Raw genomic sequence first — 22,404 nt, 5'->3', positions numbered from 1 at the left:
AAAGGCAAGGGAAGCAAGGGCAAAAATGAACTATTGAGACCTCATCAAGATAAAAAGCTTTTGCACAGCAAAAGAAACAGTCCACAAAACCAAAAGACAACAGACAGAATGGGAGAAGATATTTGCAAATGACATATCAGATAAAGGGCTAGTATCCAAAATGTATAAAGAACTTATCAAACTCAACACCCAAAGAACAAATAATCCAATCAAGAAATGGGCAGAAGACATGAACAGACATTTTTCCAAAGAAGACATCCAAATGGCCAACAGACACATGAAAAAGTGCTCAACATTGCTCGGCATCAGGGAAATCCAAATCAACACCTCCATGAGATACCACCTCACACCAGTCAGAATGGCTAAAATTAACAAGTCAGGAAACGACAGATGTTGGCGGGGATACGGAGAAAGGGGAACCCTCCTACACTGTTGGTGGGAATGCACACTGGTGCAGCCACTCTGGAAAACAGTATGGAGGTTCCTCAAACGGTTGAAAATAGAGCTACCATACGATCCAGCAATTGCACTACTGGGTATTTACCCCAAAGATACAAATGTAGGGATCCGAAGGGATACGTGCACCCCGATGTTTATAGCAGCAATGTCCACAATAGCCAAACTGTGGGAAGAGCCAAGATGTCCATCGACAAATGAATGGATAAAGAAGAGGTGGTATATATATACAATGGAATATTATGCAGCCATCAAAAAGAATGAGATCTTGCCATTTGCAATGACTTGGATGGAACTGGAGGGTGTTATGCTGAGTGAGATAAGTCAATCAAAAAAGACGTGTATCATATGACCTCACTGATATGAGGAATTCTTAATCTCAGGAAACAAACTGAGGGTTGCTGCAGTGGAGGGGAGTGGGAGGGATGGGGTGGCTGAGTGATAGACATTGGGAAGGGTATGTGCTATGGTGAGCACTATGAATTGTGCAAGACTTAAATCATAGATTTGTACCTCTGAAGCAAATAATACATTATATGTTAAAAAAAAAAAAAGCAGGAGGGGAAGAATGAAGGGGAGAAGTCGGAGGGGGAGATGAACCATGAGAGACGATGGACTCTGGAAAACAAGCTGGGGGTTCTGGAGGGGAGGGGGGTGGGAGGATGTGTTGGCCTGGTGATGGGTATTAAAGAGGGCACGTTCTGCATGGAGCGCTGGGTGTTATATGCAAACAATGAATCATGGAACACTACATCAAAAACTAATGATGTATGGTGATCAATATAACATAATAATAAAAAAAAAGTGTTAGGCTCAGTAGCAGCTGAGCTCGTCTGGATGAGGCTGGAATCGGCCAGGTCTGCACTAAAGCAGTTACAGTAATGGCATCAGGAAAACACCTTCACATTTGTGACGGATGTCAGTTTTCCAAAGACGTTTCATACCCATTACCATTTTTGACCTTTCACAACAGTTTTGCAAGTTCCCTCTGTTCCATCTTCCTGCCATACTCATCAACTGGCAGGAGAGGAAACTGGGCCAACAGATAAACCATTTGCCAAAGGTCTCAGAGCTGGCTGGTGACTGTGCCACAAGAATGCCATCATTGGCTGCCGGCTCAGGCTCATTTTGCTCCCCTCTCCCTGCTTTTTTGTTAAAGCAGAAGTGACAAGGATGAGACACAGGGAAGCTGGACTACTTGGCAGGTGGGAATTGGAGAGCCATCTAGGTTAGAGAGGGCAGTGGGTGTCGTTTGGCTTTCCAAAACTTGGGAGGAGACTCAAGGCCCCATACACATGCGTAGGAGACCTTATGCCCCTGTGTAGGTGCTGGAGCTTCAAGACCCATTTGAAACCCTTAAAACAAAAAACAAAACAAAACAAACAAAACAAAATAAAAACAGCAGGTGGAAATGGAACGTGTTTCCTAAAGAAAGTGCTTAATTGTTGAGCCAGAAGAGGGAGCTCATATCCAGCAATCTGAAGCTGGCTCAGCAGAGAACAGCACTGAGAACTGGAAGAAATTTTGGACTTGTGCATCATAAACGTAAATGTGCATTCGTACAAGGGTCCTGCTAAAAGGCAGATCCTGAGTCTGTAGGTCTGGAGCAGGACCTGAGTTTCTGCATTGCTTACCAGCTCCCAAGGTGAAGCCTTTCACAGACCACGTCTTGGGTAGCAAGGTCATAGAAGCCTTCTTTAATCCTGTCTTCCTGAAGATGGCACACCTGAGGCCAGAGACGGGCCACTGCTTTACTCACGGCCACTGTTAGTCTGAAGTGCCTGGGCTGGAACCCATGTTTCCTGCATCCAGGGCTTGCTTCACGGCATCTTTCCTGCTCCTCTGACCCTAACAGCATTAAGGGGGGGAGGACCCATCCCTAGGTATGGAAGTGAAGAGACCATACTGTCTGCTTTGAATGCTCAACCTCAAAAATAGACACTGACGATTATTTTACCAGCAGAAGATGCATTTATTTGGGAATAAAAGAGAATTGCAATCTTTGACAAACAAGCTGCAGCAAAACTGTAGGCAAGTCCAGGAAATAAAGGAGAGACAGGTTCATTTATTTATTTATTTATTTGAGAGAGAGAGAGAACAAGAGTGCATGAGTGGGAGGGGCAGAAGGAGAGGGAGAGAGAGACTCTCAAGCAAGACTGCACTCTGCTGAGTGCAGAGCCCGATGTGGGGCTTGATTTCATGACCCTGAGATCATGACCTGAGCCAAAATCAAGAGTCGGACACTTAACCCATGGCACCACCCAGGCGCCCCAAGGCTCGCTTTTTTAAGGAGAGAAGGGGTAAGTTGGGAAGACTGTTATGAACTAAAAGTCCATTAGAGGAACTGGGAGTTGGAAGTATAGTGGCTTCTCATTGGCTGTTGCCTGGTGGGTGGGGTGGGGAATGAGGAAAGTAACTCTTCCTCTGGCTGAAGTAGAAGAGTGGTATCTATGTTCACAGTCACGTCAGTCTCTTCCTGTTGGGTCTGCAATTGAGTTGGAGTGGTAGGGCGTGGGAGCTTCCCCTGCCAAAATGTCCTGACTTCATTTAGTGGGGTTTCCCTTTACTAATTTTCACAGAATTGAACTTCTTTGTACTATATTTTTGGTCAAATCACTTCCCTCCCATAAGGACCAATGGGAATACAAAGATCAATAGAATAAGACTCTGGTCCTCTTGTGCCTTGAGGGAGCCAAAGCAAAGTAAATTTGTTAAGGGAAGGTATTCTTATTTGTGGTTTATGCAAATTTGGCTATTAATCCAAAAGAAAGCTTACATGTAACTTGGTGTGTTCCTATAGATGCAAATTACAGCCATAATCATTCTTCTAAAAATAAAGCTTCTTTAATCCTGAATCATTTTGAATACTTTTACCTACAAGAAACAAACTGCCTCCCTTAACAAAATAGGAATCCTTAGCATCTCACTAAACATGAAAGATTGTTGAAGAACAAAATTTCAACTGAGTAAACTTGAAGATCTAATTGGTTTTTTGAAGCGAGTCATGAATCCCATCTAGCATGTAGAGGGGAGCTCCGAGGAGTTGTAGAAAATGGAAGGTTTTTAAATAGGAAGGAGGGTGGAGCAAAGGTGTTATTAGCAAAAGAAAAGATTGCTTTAGGCAACGTCACTTTCCCTTAGGGGGAAGGGCTGGGTGACCTCATCTTCCTTTGGGGAATGGAGAGGGCCCATGTGACAGATTACCTCATTGGTGCTGACTAGAAAAGTCCTGACTGACCAGTTAAGACTTCATTTCTGGGGGCGCCTGGGTGGCTCAGTCGTTAAGCGTCTGCCTTCAGCTCAGGTCATGATCCCAGGGTCTTGGGATCGAGCCCCGCATCGGGCTCCCTGCTCAGCGGGAAGCCTGCTTCTCCCTCTCCCACTCCCCCCGGCTTGTGTTCCCTCTTTCGCTGTGTCTCTCTCTGTCAAATAAATAAAAAAAAAATCTTAAAAAAAAAAAAGACTTCATTTCTGGGGGAGATTAAAACTGCAATGAGATTAGATATTAAGCTCTGGTTTGGTGACTTGGCCTAGCACGAGTTCCTCCTTTGGGGGGCCTGTGGCTCTCTTTTTAACAAGATACAAGTGATTGCAGGGTTGATTCAGGAAACACAATGAATTAATCAGGAATTGAGGTTTTCCATGTTTTTATTCCACCATTCTCAGATAGTGTCATTAGGCTTGTTTCCTCATGGTCACAAGATGGCTGCCACAGCTCAAAGAATCACAATGTCACACAACCACATCCACAGACAGGAAGAGAAGGGGCTAGCCTTACATACCTTTTTTTTTTTTTAAACAAGTAAGAAAAAGACAGATGCCTCCCTTCTAATATCCCTTTAAATCTCATCGAACAGAACCATATGGCTGCTGGTAGCTGATCTGCAAGGGGAATGAGACTTTATCTTGATTATTTAGCACCATCAGGGTATATCCCCTGGGGATATACTATGCCATTCCAGAACAGAGTCAAAGTTCTCTTATTAGGGAAGAAGGGGATTCTGGGACCCAATTCAATGCATATGGGGGTTTTCCCACACCACCAAGCAATTCTCTGGTGCCATTTGGGTGTCCTACAATTCAACTCAATTCTGTCACTATCTACCTGGAGATAGCAGCAGATCCCACACATTAAGGGCTCAGTCCTACAAGACTGTCCCTACCCACCCCACCTGGCTTCGGATGCCAGCACAAGTCCAGGTGGTTACCTGCGTTTCTGATGGTCTGGCTACAGATGGGAGGTTCTGATGTCACCCTCCTTGGGTTTGATTGATTTGCTGGAGTGTCCCACAGAACTCAGAGAAACAGTTTACTTACTAGATTACTGGTTTATTATTAAAGGATGTAACTCAGGAACAGCCAGATGGAAGAGATGCATAGGGATGGAGAAAGGACAAGGAACTTCCATGTCCTCTCTGAAAGCACCATTCTCCCCAAATCTCCATGTGTTCTCCAACCTGGAAGCTCTTTGAATCCTCTGCTTTGGGGGGTTTTAATGGAAGCTTCATTATATAGGTGTGATCAGTTAAGTCACTGGCCAGTCCCAGAAATCAAGGGGATAAGACTGAAAGTTTCTACCCTCTATTCAAGATTGGTTTCCCTGGCAACCACCCCCTTCTCTAGGTTATCTAGGGGCTTTCCCAAAGTTATCTATTAATGTAACAAAAGGCTCCTTAACTGCTCTCAACACTTAGGAAATTCAAAGTATTTTAGGAGCTCTGTGCTACATGGGGACAAAGACCAAATATATATTTCTTACTATAAATCACGATATCACAGGAAAAGAAAGGGGGAAGGAAACCCTTTCTGATTAAGCAGCCTACAGTATCAGTCCCGGCACACTCATGAGTGTTTTAGTTGTGTTTATTCACAAAGCAAGATTCCTGGGGTGTTGTGTGATCAAAGGTTGGGACCAAGGAGAGGTTAGCCAGAACTCTAACCTCTGGCAGGGAAATCTCTCAAGAGAAGAAGTGGTACTTTATGCTACCTAATAGCCCAGCCTACACACACTGGAGTCCATCAACTCATCAGGGGGAAGCTGCTACAGATATGCCAGGCACTGCATGTTCTACCTTCTGCGGACCCCTGTCCTGCCCACAGTGAGGTAGCTTCCCACCCCACGCACCACCACCTTCAAGCCAAAAGGAATGTAACCCCATGGATTTCCTGCTTATCGGCACAGCAGAGAGCACCATAAAAGGTAATTCTCATTCTGGTACCTCAGTGGGTTATGACTTCAGTTCCCATCTCAGGATGGACTTGCGTCCTCAGCAATTCTTCAATTCCACCAGGATATACTATAGTTTAGAAATGAAGCCGGTTGCAACTTGAATCTGCCAAGTCCTTGAAACAATAAACTGCTCTTGTGTTCTTAATCCCTGTGTGTGAGCAACAATGTGAGTTTGTAACACGCTGTCTGTGACAAAGTTTGCCGGCCTCTGCCTTTGTCTGATACAGTGATTCTTACCCAGGGGTGTATGTCAGAATCACTAGAGGAGCTTGTATTAGTTTCCTCTTGCTTCTGTAACAAATTACCACAGGGCCAGTGGCTTAAAAATAACCAATTTACTCTGGAGGTCAGAAGTTTAAAATCAGTTTCACTGGGCTAAAGTCAAGGTGCTAGTGAGGCAGGTTCCTTCTAGAGGCTCCAGAGGAAAGCCCTTTTCCTGAACTCCTTTAGCTGAAGAGCTGTTCACCTGTTTTCCTCAGCTGGTAGCCCCTCCCTCGTACTCATGGTGCATCACTGCAGTCCCTGCTTCCATCATCACATTGCCTTTTCCTTCCTGTCATCAGATCTCACCCTGCCTCTCTCTTATAGGGATCCCTCTGATTGCAGTTAGAACCCACCTGGATGATCCAGATAATCTCCCCATCCGGGACCCTTAAATGAATCGTGTGCATAGAGTCCCTTTTCCCAAGGAAGGGAACATTCACAGGTTTCTGAGATTAGGACATGGATATTTTGGGGCCATTATTTGGCCTCCCACAGAGTCCAAACATGCTTAGACCCCCCTCCTTGAAGATTTTAGTTTAGTAGGTGGGGTCAGGAGATGTATATTCTTCAAAATATGTGCCTGATTAGGAATCTCTCATCTAGCACATAGCTTTTTCCAAGTGCCAGTTGCTTATAATTTTATCTCTGTGGTTTTATTTAGTCGGCTCCAATGCTGACTGGGCAGCACATACGCCAAGACTTTGACTACTGACTATCTCACTGAACCCTCACATGCTTTCAAAGTAGGTTTTGTTTTTTTGTTTTTAAGATTTTGTGTGATCTCTACACCCAACATGGGGCTTGGACCGACAACCCCAAGATCGAGTCACATGTCCTACTGACTGAGCCATCCAGGTACCCCCAAAATAGGTTTTTTGATTTTTGTCTCGTTTTTACCAAAATAGGTTTTATTATCATTTTACAGATGTGGAAATAGGCTCAGAGATTGTTCCACCTGCCTAAGGCCGCACAGGAAGAGAGACATAGATCCAGAACCCAAGCCCAGCTCTTATTCAGAACCCGACAAATTTCATAAAACTGCCTGAGTCAGCAGAACAGGGCAGGGAAGGAAAGTTCAACATTAGAGGGGACTTCCCAAGGCATGCGGGTCCATTCCCAGCCCCTGTAACCTCTACTATCCGAACTGTCTGGTAAAGTGTTAGACTACACATGCCCCTCATCTACCTCCTGGGACCTGTGTGACAATTACGGCTCATCCCTATTGCATAGGAGGGATTGCCAACATGAGCCTGGGTGAAGGAGCAGCCTCCTGCGATTTGAGCTCACTCTTCCCCACAGCGCTAGGCTGCCTCCCCCATGTACGGTAGGATGTGAACCTTCAGAAGTTGAGAACATAACTTGAATCAATCACTCATTGTATTTGTTCCAGGCTACCATGGCAACAAGTGTTCATCCCAGCAGCTGCTCCCCAGCGAGCTTTGCTTTTCTCTGAGTTTGCTCCAGCATTTGTGGCAAACATCAGAACCTGCTGTGGGGGCAGCCTAGAGGCCAGGTCACCATGATCCTGACCTGTGACACTACACAAACAGACCAACTTGGAGAAGAGAGGCTCCAGCTCCTTCATCAAGATAGTATATCTTGGACAAGCTACTCTAGGGCCCAAGTTGCTCTTCTGTAAAATGTGTGCATTTCTAGCAAAGTATTGTTGGTAGGGACTCATTATGTATTTGTTTCCTATTGCTGTTGCAACAAATTAATACAAACTTAGTAGCATAAAATACTGGTGATTTTACAACTCTGGAATTCGGAAGTCCAAAATGGGGCAGCAGGGCTGTGTTCCTTGAGGCTCTAGTGGAGATCAATTTCCTTGCCATCCCCAGCTAATATTGGCTGCCCACATTCTGTGGTTTGCTGATTTCTGCTTCCATTGGGACGTCTTCTGACTCTGATCCTTTTGCCCTTTTTATAAGGATCTGTGTGATGGGGCCTTATTAGATAATAACCCCGTGTCAGGACCCTTAGCCTCATCTGCAAAGTCCCTTTGGGACCATGTAGAGAATATTCAGATTCTGGGGAGTAGGAGGTGGACCTGTTGGGATGTCATTCTTCAGCCTACCACTGGGGAACAGGAAACCCCTGAAGTGGCCAACTTTTAAATGCCATTTAAAAAAGTACAGCACATGCAAGGTTTCTGGTTCTAATGTGTAACACTTCACCTTGTCAGTCACAGAAAACCTTGACTCCAAGACCATTTACCAGTAGCAGATTAAGGCCTTATTCCCTTTGAAAGCTCTATCCAAAGAAGGGCTTTGATGAGATAACTTGAACTGTTGACCCTTGTTACTCTAGAAAGACCAGATCTCTCACACAGATCTTCCCCACACCAGGGCTGAGTTCTACCATATAAATCTCAAAGGATTTAGAATGAAAAGGTATATTGGAAGAAAAGGAGGAATCCACCATTAAAGAACTGCAGTATATGTAATATTCTTTCCTCAAGAAGGTTTTTAAAAAGTCAGAATTACTACTCCCAATTGAGGGTTGAAAAAGTTCGCAACACACCAAAGACTTTCACCTCCCAGCCCTGTACAGACATTTAAAAGCTTTATGACTTTTTCCCTAGCAAAAGTTCTTGTTCAGATCTGGGTTTTTCTAGTTGAAGGATACAATCGAGTTCATTTCTGTATTCGTTATCTTGAAGATAGTCTGTTAGAGCTACAGTGTGAAGCAAACACTAGTTCTATTGATATAATTGCAGTGTAGAAGCTGGGGGGACCCTCAAGGGAAAAAGGCTCAGGAGGAGGGAATAATCAAGTGTAGGTAGTGGGAAAGCAGCTCTCCAGGCTCAGCTAAGGGGCTGTTGTACAGCTGTGGAGGCTTAATGGGACTAGGAATGTTGTAATTGCCCCTAAGAAAACCAGAACCTTATATTCTTTCCTGTCCTCCAAGGGAGATTGCTGCTCTCAAATTGCATGATGAATACAGGGAACAATAACTGAATACCTTCAAGTTCTCAGGGAAAGTTTCTTTCAAAGAGTAATTTGAGTTAGGAAATAGTGAAGCAAACACTAAATTAATTCCTTGGGAACACCTGGTTACTCTGCCCTTCTAGTGACTAAGGGTGACCTCTTGTCTCCACATCTTGCATATATGAATGGAGGGGTGAAAGACTAGTCGTCTAAAGGCAGCCCCAGAGCTGGACTGTAGCTAAGACCCATGCTGGTTGAGTTTTCTGGCACTGCCAGTTTTGGGAGGGGAGGTCAGAGAAAGCTGAAGGACAGGAAGCAATTAAGTCCTGAATTTCCTTATTCGCATCTACACAGCCAAAGCCCATTAGGATTGTGGAAAGATTCTACCTTCCCTCTACAAGTGTGACCGTAAGAAGCCATCCTTGAACTCCATGTAAGTTTAATGAGGTAAAAGCAGGCAGCTTACTTCAACCACTTTATTTGAAAATCCTTAGTGATTTAACATCATGGTTCTTTTCTTGTGCAGGTAGCTAATGAGGCCTAGAGTTGCCACCAGGCCTGCTAAGCCACCCACAGCCACCACAGTCTTAAAAGCAACATATCCGGCAGCCCAGTGCCCTTTCGAGTCCACAGCATCTGGGAAGGAAGCAGACATTCAAGTCTTAAGATCATTTAAATCAAAAGGCCTAAGTCAAAGCCTGAGGCTCCCCAGAGAAGGGAGATTAAGCCTCAAAGGACTCATTTGGAAAGCTTACAACCAGGAATATAGTCTACTCTTTGAGCCAAACTCCTCCTCTCTGCTCTGCTCCCGCGGCTGTTCCCACTTCCTACTTGCTTTTATTAATCTACAATCAGATGAGTCAACAGCAGGAAAGAACCCGTTTCAGCCTATTTAACATTATGGCACTCATAGAGATGGTCCCAAGTGCATGACTTCTTGCAGGTTGTTAGGGATTTAAGACAGCTTACTTTCAAATTGTAGGCCTATAATTAAGACCATCTGGGATGAAGATATGGGATATTAACAGGAACACAATCTAGTACAGACTAAAGTTTGGCAGTAGTAAGGCACATGCCCTCTGACCTAATAGTTTCACTTCTAGAAAGATATCTCCTGGAAGCGCCTGCGTGTTTCAGTTGGTTAAGTGTCTGACTCTTGGTTTTGGCTCAGGTTGTGATCTCAGGGTCTTGAGTTAGAGCCCACAAGTTGGGCTCTGTGCTCAGCCAAAGTCTGCTTGAGATTCTCTCCCCCCAATCTCCCTGCCCCTCCAGTTTGTGTTCTAAAATCTTAAAAAAAAAAAAAATCCCAAATTTGTGTAGTAGGCTAAGATTTAAGAGCATTCTACTATGGCATTAGTGACAAAACTGGAAGTAAACTAGATACCCAAGAATGAGGACTGTGGCTAAGATAGAGCCATGTAGATGGAATCTGATATAGCTATTAGCAGTGAGGTAGTTCTCCATACAGATTAAGTGGTTCTAACAAGTTAAAAAAACATACAGCAAGTAGGTAGAACATATGAGGATTCCACTTGTGTTAAAAGATTTTTTTAAAGGGGGATTTTTGGACAAGTACACAAGAGACTTAAAGGTATGGCTAGGAAGACAGACTCATTGTTTTATTACTTAGGATTACTGTAAGCATGTATTATTTGTGCATAGTTAAATTTAAATATAAATCTAAGAACTTGAGTCCAGGAAGTACCCTAGGCTTTAAATCCATACCTCTGAGTGAAGAGCCATCTGACAACAGGAGGATGGGTCCTGGGAGACTTACTATCATTTTCTCTTCAGTGGTGCCCGTGGCTGGGGACAGAAAATGGAGTTAGTGTCTGACCTCTGGAATAGTGACCAGTAGAGAGAGGTGTGCCGATGGATTTCTTAGAGCACATCTCCGCCGAGTCCCCGGCTCTATGTGGGTTTTCCCCACCTTTGCAGGAGAGGGCATATACTTTCCTGTAAAAACAGGATAAACTCTCCAAGAATAGCCCAAGAAGACTAAGTTCCCAGTCCACCTAGACTCCACAACAGTAACTTTTCAGAGTCATCTCTGCAAAAGATCAGGCTCCAGTCCATGTGCAAAACCAAACTTGCCCAAAGTCTGATCAAGAACTTGCCATCTCAGCCTTATCATATGGGCAGGGTGGACTGGGCTGAGAAGGTTTCTTGGAATACGTGAAGAGTCCTAACGAAGCCCTCAATTTTTTCCTTTATTTTATGTGAACTCTACACCACACATGGGGCTCAAACCTACCAGTCCAAGATCAAGAGTCATAGGCTCTACTGACTGAGCCAGCCAGGTACCCCACAGCCCTCATTCTTAAAGCTTCCAATTCTGAAAGGATAAGGCTTGCTTTGAGGACTCACAGTAACAAGGACTTGAAATTTTTACCTCGTCGCTGTCTGGATGAGACAGGGCAAGTCACAGAACACAGAGGGGAATCAGGAGAGAGTTGATTGCAGATTAACGCACTGCAGTGGAAGTAGACCTGGAAATAGAACAAGAGTGAAGTAGAACCGATGCACTAACATTCAACCTGTCCCGGGTGACTTAATCGCTTACCAGGCTAGAGAGCACTTGGGCCTGTGATACAAAGGCAAAGGTCTTCACATCAAACCTCTGATAGTGATTAGGATATGTCACAGAGGAACCAACTGGATGGAAGGTGGTTCTGTAATTGTCCAGGTTGTATTCACAGCTGGGAGGCACACACCAAGGAAGAACATCAGCCACATTATCCAACCCACCCCCTGGCCCCCCTGCCCCAAGTTTGACTCAACACTTGCCCAAATTCATCCACATATATTCTAACACCATTCAAACTGTTCTACCTTCTATCTGTGCCTTTAATATACTTTCTGACGTGGCCTATCCAACAATATCAAGTCATGGGTTATACATGCCAGTTCTATTTTTCTAGCCTACAGTGATACAATTTAAGTACCTATTTGTTTGCCAGCTAAACCTATCAGGAGCTACAAGTGTTGTATGTAGTTCTTCTCACTGGTTTAATTCTTCCTACTCATCTGAGTGCCTAGTATGTCCCAGACAGTTAGTATAGGTCCGTGACAAAGATAGAGAACTCCTGCTACTTTATCTCTTTGATGGCAGTTGATGACAGCTATAAGGAAAATTGCATGTAAGGTGGGGCTACACATAATCCTGGCACAGCCGTGTACCTGGAGTTCAAGAGCTTAGCAACAGATTACAACAGCTTCAAGGAAGGTAATGTGCAGTTTCCATCCAGGTGCAGATGCCTGCAGGCAGAGCTCCCAGGACAAATACCAATTCATGAGTGTGTGTAGTTACAACTTAATAGCATTATGGTCTTCAGGCTAGAGTCAGATAGGCTTTCAAATCCCACCATTTACTAAATATTACTTTGGGCTAGTTATTTAAGCAGCAAGCATGGGTTTCTTCATGAAGTGAGGTGGCTAGTATATTTCACAGAGTGGTGAGGTTCAAATAATGCATGTGGAGTACATAGCACCACACGGGGCATGCGGTAGAATAGGAACTGGAGATCTAGTCTCTCCCGATCAAGAGTGTTAGAGCCAGACATCCTTGGGGAGGATCCGATTCTTTTAAATTCAAAGGTAAGAGGAAAGCATGAATCATGCTATTGGACTAGGGACTGGTTACTAATGAACACAAAGATCAGGGCCTTTGTTACAGAGTGCTCTTCTGAAACCCAAGAGGGTTTTATCTCTTCATGTCAATTTTGTTTCTAAAAGTTTGTTGTTTTGTTTGTTTTGGTTTTGTTTTTTTGTTTGTTGTTTTAAATAATCCTTACCCCCAACATGGGGCTTGAACTTACAACCAGGATCAGGAGTCACATGCTCTACTGACTAAGACAGCCAGATGCCCCTTCACTGACAATTTTTGATTAGCTGAGCTACCTTATGGGTTGAGAATACCTACCCATCTGTGATTATATTCCACTGGGGGAGGGAGTCTGGGTCCATGGTGGATGTTGCCCAGCAATCATCTAAGACCAGCTTGATGTTGGGATCAGACCTATTAAGGACTCTTAGTTCCAGGTAAATTGGTTGGCGGAGGTATCTCACCACAGGGTACTCCCTGTCCCCATAAGGTCGAAGGTAGGATTTATCTGAAATGGAATGGAAACATCCTCAGTACTCAAGCTGTTGATGGTGGCAGTAGGAGCTAAAGCATCACTAGTGCTCCATTAGTCTGGCAGCATCAGAAAGTCCAGGCAAGATTTCCCTGAAAGTCTTTAAGCAGGACTTCTTAGGTTGTGAGGTCTCACCTGGGTAGGTTTGCAGGCTCAAGGCAAGTGGACCTGGCCTCACTGAGGCCATTGGAGGAGGAAGACTTTGGACATCGGTCTTTATTAGCAGGTCATCTCTGCTGTAATGGCACCTCACAGTCATTCTGTAACAAATGGGGGGAGGGGTGAGGTGGTAAGATGAATTTTAGGTTAGAAGATGGCTTTAACTTAATGTGGAGCTTAAGTAGCAATTGCATCACACCTGAATTCACTATCTCTGGAAATTGTGCGTGGAGGGAGATCCGCCCAGAGAGCATGTATTTCATTTTCATAAATGACTTTGTCATCCTTGAACTTAAAATTAGAGAAAGGTTAGAAGTGGGTGACCAGTGATCTTACAGTCCAGTCTTAACACCTCATAATCTGCTGGCACTCACCTTATATCTTGTTCCGCATCCATTCAGGGGGATGTGAAACAGTGTCAGCCCTTGAGATGGAACCTTGAAGGTAGGTCGGCAGGATGAGTCTCCCACCCTGAGGGTATTCAAGTTTAGAGCTGGTTTTGTTTGGTGGCTGTAGACCTTGACATCCATAAACCCATCCTGGGTGCACAGGTCACCTATAACTAGATAAGAATTTAAAGAAACATGTTTGCCATGTTAATGGTCATCTACTAACCTTCAAGTGTGGATGAAGAGACCTGTGAGAAAACCTTGAGGGGCTAAAGTGAGTTGAGGGTCAGATTATGGCTTCAAGTGTAATGTCTTGTGTCATTATGTCCCTTCTTACAAGACTCACAAATCCTGATTGGTTTGGGGAAGGGAATGCAGGGTGGGAGGGTAGTTGATGAAGGAGCTAGTTTTTCCCATTGGCTTGACTGGATACAGGTTAAGTAAGAGAAGCACAGGGGCAGAGCCAATACTGAACAAAAAATACCTACTCCACGTCCTTGAGGAATCTGTAGGCATTTGGGGGCAGTCTTTTAAACTTTTGTAGGCCTTCTAGTTACAGGTTGGAATCAATCTTATTTAGGTGGTGGGCTCAGGCTCCTAATGCAGAACATATCCAGGCTACTTAAACATGGATCCGTTACAGCGAGATCTACCCGTATGTATATTTTGAAGGTGTTTTCTTCAGGCTCTGTTATAGCAGCTACACTGAGATTTCTGATCTGATCAGTTTCCTCAGAGTATAAGCAATACAGTGTCTGAAACTGTTTTCCCATATACACAGGAGCTAAGGGACAAAATGTTTCTTACCTATAGAAACCGGTGACTCACAGACACACTCGGGATAAACCACCATGGACACAGTCTCCACTTTAAAGGCAAAGGTCAGCTTGAGTGAAGCTAAGTAGAACTGATTGGGTAGGCATTTTTCAGAGGACTGAAATGAGACAAGAATTTTGATTAGCAGCCACAGCCCTGGGGGCCCAGAATAGCCCACAGTGAGGCAGGTAGTACACTGTATACCTGTAGGGCACACTCCAGAATTAATCGGGTTTCCCTTTAAACCAGAAGAGAGCCTATCACTTCTCCAGATCAGGATGACTTCCTAGGCAGAAAATTTATTGCTTTGAACTCATGCCCTGAAATACCCAGCTCAGCATGCTCTTTGTACTAGACACTAAAGCCTGAATTAACAGATCCGATTGCAAAGAGCCGAGTCCTCTGCCAAGCCAGGTCTGAGTAAAAAGGACTCTACAAATGTTGTCAGATGTTATTGCAAAACACACATACCCCGACATAAGATTACTCTCTGCTGTCCCTGGCAATTGCATCTGTCAAGAATGGCCTCAGTGAGAACAGTTGAGGACGCTTTTGTTTGGATCAAGCTGTCCTATTTTTAATAGGGCGTTAAGAGGGTCATCATTAACGACTTAAAAGCAGTTCAATGAACTGAGGGGAAAAAAAAAGAAAACTTTCATTGCAGTGGTTCAAAGAGGCTTGGTGTTTGAGAGTGATTTTCAGTTACTTGATCATTCACTTAGGCAAAGTGATCAACTGAGGCCTTTCCGAGTTTGAATCCATTATATGGACAGTTAGAATTTATGGTCATCAGCTGTATCCTAAAGACTGTGCTTCAAGCCAGGCTTCCATAAAGCTCAGTGGTTCATGATAAGAACATACTTTCATTTTGAGAAGAGTTTTGCTGAAGTGCAATCTCAAGCCCTTGGATTCTTCCTTCTCGATCCCATGGTCATGCAGCTGGCTTACAGCAAAGTTCCTGTTTTCAAAGCTCACAGATGTTAGCTTCCCAGGAAACTCTGGTATGGTGAGCGTCACATGTGTGGCATTACAGGTCACGGGATCTAGAAGGAATGGCCGACACAATGCCTATGATCAGCTTTAGTCCCCATAACAGTGTCTCCCACAACTGGAATTGCCCTTTCCTAGGGCCTTACCTGACAAACAAAGCATTTGTGTTGTTAAGATGAGCTTCTGCCCAAGAGATTCTTGTATCAATTTCACAGGTGCTGTGTAGAGGTGACTGTTACCTTGCTGAGGGTGGGGTGGAGGGAGAAACATTTTTAAAGACATCCGTTTACTTGAATTTCTAACCAATGCTAGAAGAATCATCAGGGCAAACATATTCTCAAGTATAGGGCACTATTTTGGCCCGAGTAGAATTTAAGCATTTTGTCCAGGTACTGTTCATCAGGTGTTATGATTACAAGATTTTAAAACTAGAACACCTGTCAAGTTAGTGTTGTCTAATGGTAGGACCTGTAGGTGATTTCTAGGCAGATGTGAGCAAAAGCTGATTTTATGGTAACAGCACTCAGAAAAGGTTTACAGGACTCTGTGTGCAGTTTATACTCAATGTGTAACAGGACTGTTCTTGTTAAAATGGCTGACATGTAAGTGCTTGCTTAGGTGCCAGGACCTGTTCATTAACTCATTAACTTCGTGTCTTGATTGTTGGCCCCAAAAGCACCAATTCCTACAGTAGAACCATATTATAGGAAAAGGATAAAACAGAACACCTTAATTCATAGAAGACTTAATACCACCCTCTATCACATTATAGAATGATTATACATCTATGGGAAGAACAGGTCTGTTTTGTTCACCCTTGTATCTTTAGTCCTCAGTGCAGGGCTTAGCACATGGCAGGCATTAAGATACCTGTGAAATCAATTGTATTCTCAGTTCATTTGAAGACATGGTTGAGAGGACACTTGGACTTAGAAATACTGGTCTATGCTTGGGTGGTGGTACAAGAAGATTCACACCTACCACGTAGTGAGTCACTCCAGTGGCATTGAATGACATTTGGATGCTTAGCTTGTTCTTATCAAAGAAGAAATTATATCCTTGTGTCATGGCCTCCTTAAAAGTCAGAGTTTGGACTTTTACACCATCACTAACCTCCATGATCCATCTCAGAGTCTTGGGTTTCTAAAGACAGAAGTTTCATTTAGAGGGCTGGTGCTCACCTTAACCCTAAGACTATTTGTCATTTTAATATTTTATTTTTTATTTATTTTTAATATTTTGTCAGAGAGAGAGAACACACACACAAGCAGGGGGAACCGCAGGCAGAGGGAGGAGGCGGCTCCCCACTGAGCAAGGAGCCCGATGCGGGACTCAATCCCAGAACTCTGGGATCATGACCTGAGCCAAAGGCAGACGCTTAACCAACTGAGCCACCCAGACATCCCATATTCAATATTTTAAGTCAGGATTGAAGTTAGGTTACCTTTACTATAAACTAAAGGTTACTTAGGTCTGTAATTTAAAAAGTTACTTCCATACCGCATTTTCATCAGCCATGCCAGGAACAACATTAAAGGTAAACTGGAAGAAAAGAAACCATGATGTGAGGCTTTGAATTGGAGGAGCAAGTTTCTGAAATCACGCTACCTGACACTATGTGCAAAACGCCCAGAGGAACTGCTGTGTAGTTACACCAAGAGGCCTGGTTGTGGCACATACTAAGAAAAGGCACACGCCCAGTCAAGAAAACTAGCTGTGCCCTCAGGTATCATTTCATCTCTGAGCTTCTGATGCCGTAAGGCAATTGGAAGATCTAAGCTCCCTTCCAGTTTTAAGTTAAGACAATGGATTCTTAGATGCACATTTTTTACCTTTGTCCATAGGAATCAAGATTTAGGTCAAGCCATGCAGTTCTATCATTGTTATAACAAAGTATGAATATATTTTTTGTCCATTATCAGTATTAGTTATGTTAGACTATAAAATTCCTGAATATGTAAATGGAATGTTTTGCTTTTTTACTATATGCTATCATCTGGCATAGAACCTGGGGCATGACAGCTATTCAGTTTGTCAAATGATTATTAATGTGATTGCAGCTACCAATGGAATCTTTTCTACTGCTAGGTATGGTGTGCTGAGCACTGTATATACCCTCTAAATTCTCAGTGCCACATATAAGATATTTTTTAATTTTTAAAATTTTTTTATTGTTATACCACCTATATTATTGTCCCCTATTTTGGACTTGGAAACAGAGGCTCAGTGTGGTTAAGAAATCAATCCAAAGCCACTCAACAAATTAGTAGTGAATACAGGATTGTAATCCTGATCCTGTTCCTAACCCCAGCTCTGTGTAGACCACCACATTTCCCTTATAGTAGCCATGAGAAGCGGTCAGCCTGCTTCACTCACAGACATGGAATCCTTTGTGCAGATAGTGGATCCTGCATGCTCATGGGTTTCTTCTGCTTGCACAACTGGACAGCTGATCGGATATATGAAAGCCATATGTCTTGAAGTAGTACTGTTGTCTGTGAGACTGATGGTCACCTGGTGCTGGCCAAACTGTGTAAATGGCATGGTAAGAAGAGTTAAGTGCTGGGACCTCTGCGGGGAAAGGCAATTCCATAATACCATTGGACCCAGCTGAGTGGCAAAATTCTTGAGGTTACCAGTACCACAGGCTCTGGAAGGTACCTCATTCCTCTATCAACAGACTCTAGAGCTAACCCTTTTAGATATCCCAGGAATACTCCTGTCTTGGCAGCAAATAGCTCCTTGAGCTTCAGGGATTGAAGTTCTATTTGAGTTCTTCTTGCCATTTACCTTTGTCTGAATATCGTGGTTCTAGCTAATTTGGGGCCTCTACCCAAGTCATTCAAACATGTATTGAGTACCTATGTAGCAGCCATTGTTCTGGGTGCTGGGCAGAGCCAACTTTGGTATTTCCCCTGGTTTAGGGAACTTATAGTTTCAAGGGACAGCCACCCTTTCTCTAAAATATTAATATCTTAGGCTTTTTTTAGGCCACATTATTTCTAGCATATATTTATTTTAAGTCCTTTAAAACCTAACCATTCTTAGCTCAAGGACCATTACACACATGCACATGTGCATACCATGGGCTACATGTGGCCATCCACAGGTTTTAGTTTGCAGACCACTGTTCTACAGGAAAGCAACTCTAAGCTCTCTAAAAGTTGGTAAGGGCTATTCGAGAAAGGAAAAAATTACCAAAGATATGCACCATGGAATTAGATTAAGTGGCCAGTTAAACAGATTTCTACCATGTACCTCAGACCTAAGTCATGAGCTAAATAAACTAAGTCTATACCTTCCAAATTCCCCAAGTGATTCTTTGTGCACTACAAGCTTGAGAACTGCTTGGCGGGTTTCTTTTTACTGCTCCCAATAACCCTGATTAGGCAGTACCGTTGCTTGGCAATAGAGAAAACCCTATTGCTCAGCTGCTGCTTGCCTTCCCACACCTGTTTTTATAGCATAGCAGTTCTGTTTGCCAGCACCAAAATAGCCTTCCATTTCCCATGGAGGTTACAGATCAAAATAGCTCATTTTGAGCATTTGTTGTATCTTGTTGCTGTGACAAGTTCTTCATCTGCATCTTATCATTCATCTTTAGATACCCTTTGGAGAGGGTACGATAATCCCCCTTTTCCAACGAACAAGCAAAGGCTTAGAAAGGTTAGCTCTCTTGCTAGAGATCTCAACTAGATAGTGGTAAGGCCAAGACTCGCACCAAGGCCCCAACTTCAGGGTTTCTCAACCTCAGCATTATTGGCATTTAAAGGGGGCCACCCTTTACAATGTAGGCTATTTAGCAGCAGCTTCAGCTTATATAGACAGCCCCCCACTCCAGCTGTGGCAGACCAAAAAGGTCTTTAAAAGGTCTCCAAACATTGCCAAATATCCCCTGGGCAGACAAAACAGAAAGCAAAAACAAAACAAAAAGGAAAAAAAAACAACAAAAAACAACCAACTACCACCACCAGGCACATTAACCACCCCTGGTTGAGAATAAATGCTCTACCCTCAAGCCTATATCCTTAGCTAGTAGGGTTACTAGTAGTAACTACTAGGATACTACCTCCCAAATCACTCCTCAAAGCGATTACTTACTACTCTCCTGGCACAGGTCTCAAATGGGGCCTTCAGGGTGAGTTTTTCTGGGTCCAGGATAGAAGTGCAGTTCAACAATTCAAAACTAAAGGGATCTACAGAAGCCAGAGCAAAGGGCCAAAAAGTACATTTCAGTGACAAAGTAAACCAAAGCTACATAGCCAAGACTGCCAATCCATTTCTAAGCTACTTTAAATCACTTCCCTTTTTATTGTCCCATGTGGGTGATATAACCCAAGCTTTGAGAGATGCTGTGATTTGCAACTAAAAATTTCCCAGGGGATTCTGAGATAAGACAAGTTTCTAAGGAAAGACAAGGTCTTCCACTCTTGGTGACATCATGCAAATCAGGGACCCCTAGGGTATCATGGGAATTGGATGCGAGTTGCTCCCAACTATGTATTCTGTTCACCTGAAAAATGGGGCTAGCCTTGAGCCAAGGGCTTTCTACTAAGACTAAGATAAGAATATACACATTACCTACCCACCACAGATGCATGCCATTTTTTGGTGCCCAGATTCCTTGGAAATTCCACTTCCATTCTATTTTCATAGCAAATGACAGTACCTGAAGAGCAAAGGAAGCATTTAGGGTATCTCTGAGCTGCAGGAGGCAGGATTCCTACAGAAGTGTATGGAGGCACCTCTTCTCCAATAGGCATCAAGGAAGGATACCATTTGAGAGAGGCAAAGCTTGACCCCCACCCTCAAGGAGCTCACAGATTGGTGGAAAAAGATATAACTATCGTGCAAGAAGCTGTAAGAAAGGCCCCAGTTAAATGCCTGGGGCTTTCTGAAGTTCTAGTCTAGGTTTAACCATGCATACAGGGACCAGGCTAGAACCTTGACAGTGAAGCTGATGGAGGTGGGGATGGTAGGTCTGTGAAGAATCGGAGAACAAATGTTCTGTCTAAAGACTTTTCAACTTGAAGTTTAAAAAAAATGTCCTAAGTGGAGCACCTGGCTGGCTCAGTCGGAAAAGCATGAGAGACTCTTGATCTTAGGGTCATGAGTTCGAGCCCCGCGTTGAGTGTAGAGATTACTTAAACCTCAAATAAAATGCCCCACATAAGCCAAAGGACCCTTTTTAAAGGCTAAATTCTACCTATAATCTGCTACTCTACATCCTCCCGCTCAGGTGAAAGTTTGAAAAGCTCTTATAAGTGGAACAGCTCCAATTTTGTCTGTTATGCTGATGCTTTCCTTAAGCAGGAGTTTGTATTTGAAAATGATTGCTCCTGAAGATGGGCGCTTAGCATTGTGTTTTGCTGTTCTTTGGATACCATACAGCTTGAGCAATGAGGGAGTAAAAAGTAGTACAGGTGTTTTGCAAGATCTTTTGTTTAGCTAGTATAGCAAGCGCTAGGTAAGCAATGGAAAAATTTATTGACTTGGTCAAGGTAAGAAAGGGGTGAGTGGAGATTATCTGAGCCACATTTAGGTTTCCTGGCTATCTAGTTGCAACCTGTTTTAGAGATGCTAAGGGCATTTCCCCTCCCCCAACAGGCATACCTGGGAAGGCAGGATTCCCCAGTTGAATAACACCTACTGAGTTCACTGAAGTCACAAGGATGAAGAATAAAGAAAGTGACCTGTAGGTGCTAAAAGGAGATTTGGAGAGAGTTAAGGAGGAATGAATTTCAGCAGATAAAGCCATTGTGTCCCCTCCCTCTGCTGCCAGGATTACTCACCTCCAATCCGCACTAAACCAGCTTGAGGGACTCCCACCATCTCCTTTCTGTCTGCACGCCATGGCCAAATATATCACCAAATCAACCAGGTAGGTGGGTGGGCTCCTCTGTGCTTTTTTTTTTTATAGCAGAAAACAGGATGTGACCCTGCCCTCTCCCATTGGAGACACCTGAGTCTTCTCCAGCCCTCCCAGCTGAGAGGGAGGGATTTGGGACAGGTGAGACTTTCTGGAAGGCCTGAAGGAAGCATAGTTCTGCCTTTTCTGACACTTGGGTTTCGGTTATTCTACCAGGTGCTCCGCGGACCTGCCATGAAACCAGAGTTCCCTGAAATTGGCTCCAGGTGAATGAATTGGTGTTTTTCTCCATAACACTGGGCAAAATTAGTTTCTCTGGGCAAAGTATTTATAACTCCAATGTAGAGAGAAAGAAGACGGTGGGTTTTATTGAGGAAAGAATATCTCTTGTTCATATCACCTTTCCTTTATGTAACCCCTAGCCTTCTGGCTATGGTGGACATTACTCTGGCAACGTGCATGCAGTACCTTTACAGAAAATAGATGATATATTATTTCCCCCAAGTATAAATTTTAAGCATACTGCAAAAAATTCAGACAATTATAGAAGGATATAGAGAAAAGGAAAAAGTCACCTGTAATCTTGCCACTGCTAATATTTAGATATGTAACTTTATGGACTTTTTATACAAACACCACACACACTTAAAACCAACAATGTGGGATCAAAGTTTAAGTTCTGTTTCATAACCTGCTTTTACTATTTTACATGTCATGGACATTTTCTATATCAAACATAAAGATCTCCATTACCATTTTTAAGGTTGCATCATGTTCAATGTCTAGATAAATCAGTGTTTAACTGTTCCTAATGATAGACATTACAAAAGTTTCCAATTTTTCATCATCATAAACCATAATATGATGGACATTCTTGTATATTTCCCTGCTTAACCCTTGGGATGAATTCCTGGAGGTAGAAATTCTGGGTCAAAGAGCATAGTGATCTAAATAAGAATGTCATATTGTGTACCAGTTGGGAGTTTACACATGGGGAAACTGAGGCAAAGCAACTTACCCCAGCCTGTTGACAACTGACTGTCAGAGCCATGTTGAGAACTCAGATTTTCTAAGGCCCAATCAACATATCTTTTCAGCATCTCTCACTGCAATTTGAGACACCTAGATGTCTGCAACCCATGTTTTTTTAAATTTTATTTTATTA

The 22,404-nt window shown here is 43.4% G+C and overlaps 1 protein-coding gene across 2 annotated transcripts; it reads right to left on the bottom strand.

The window, feature by feature from the left end:
• Positions 1-9,370: 9,370 nt before the first annotated feature.
• ZP2 (zona pellucida glycoprotein 2) lies at positions 9,371-21,224 on the bottom strand. Of its 2 annotated transcripts, none has more exons than XM_028095252.2 (18): positions 21,163-21,224; positions 20,984-21,072; positions 19,956-20,039; positions 19,472-19,566; positions 17,747-17,899; positions 16,871-16,912; positions 16,352-16,513; positions 15,517-15,613; positions 15,242-15,423; positions 14,372-14,498; positions 13,550-13,737; positions 13,375-13,466; positions 13,152-13,276; positions 12,803-12,992; positions 11,444-11,579; positions 11,273-11,369; positions 10,606-10,686; positions 9,371-9,516 (listed from the first exon to the last, which is right to left on the bottom strand). In XM_028095252.2, exons 1-18 carry the CDS (start codon positions 21,222-21,224, stop codon positions 9,371-9,373), a joined length of 2,148 nt encoding a protein of 715 aa, XP_027951053.1. The 2 variants fall into 2 exon arrangements, with proteins under 2 accessions (XP_027951053.1, XP_087885173.1); XM_088029047.1 differs by having other exon boundaries at positions 20,984-21,063.
• Positions 21,225-22,404: the final 1,180 nt, after the last annotated feature.

Source organism: Eumetopias jubatus, unplaced genomic scaffold (assembly GCF_037043125.1).
Source record: "Eumetopias jubatus isolate StellerSeaLion01/CBP00866 unplaced genomic scaffold, mEumJub1_p1.0 scaffold_12, whole genome shotgun sequence".
Lineage (NCBI taxonomy): Eukaryota > Metazoa > Chordata > Mammalia > Carnivora > Otariidae > Eumetopias > Eumetopias jubatus.
This window is presented reverse-complemented; position numbering and strand designations above follow the sequence as displayed.

Bases quoted from the DNA above. Each gene is read 5' to 3' on its own strand.
- ZP2 (XM_028095252.2), bottom strand. From the start codon at position 21,224: ATGGCGTGCAGACAGAAAGGAGATGGTGGGAGTCCCTCAAGCTGGTTT. The intron at 20,040-20,983 runs GTATGCCTGTTG...TTTGCTCTTCAG, and splicing joins GGGGAATCCTGCCTTCCCAG to GTACTGTCATTTGCTATGAA. The intron at 14,499-15,241 runs GTATGTTCTTAT...GTCTCATTTCAG, and splicing joins AAACTCTTCTCAAAATGAAA to TCCTCTGAAAAATGCCTACC.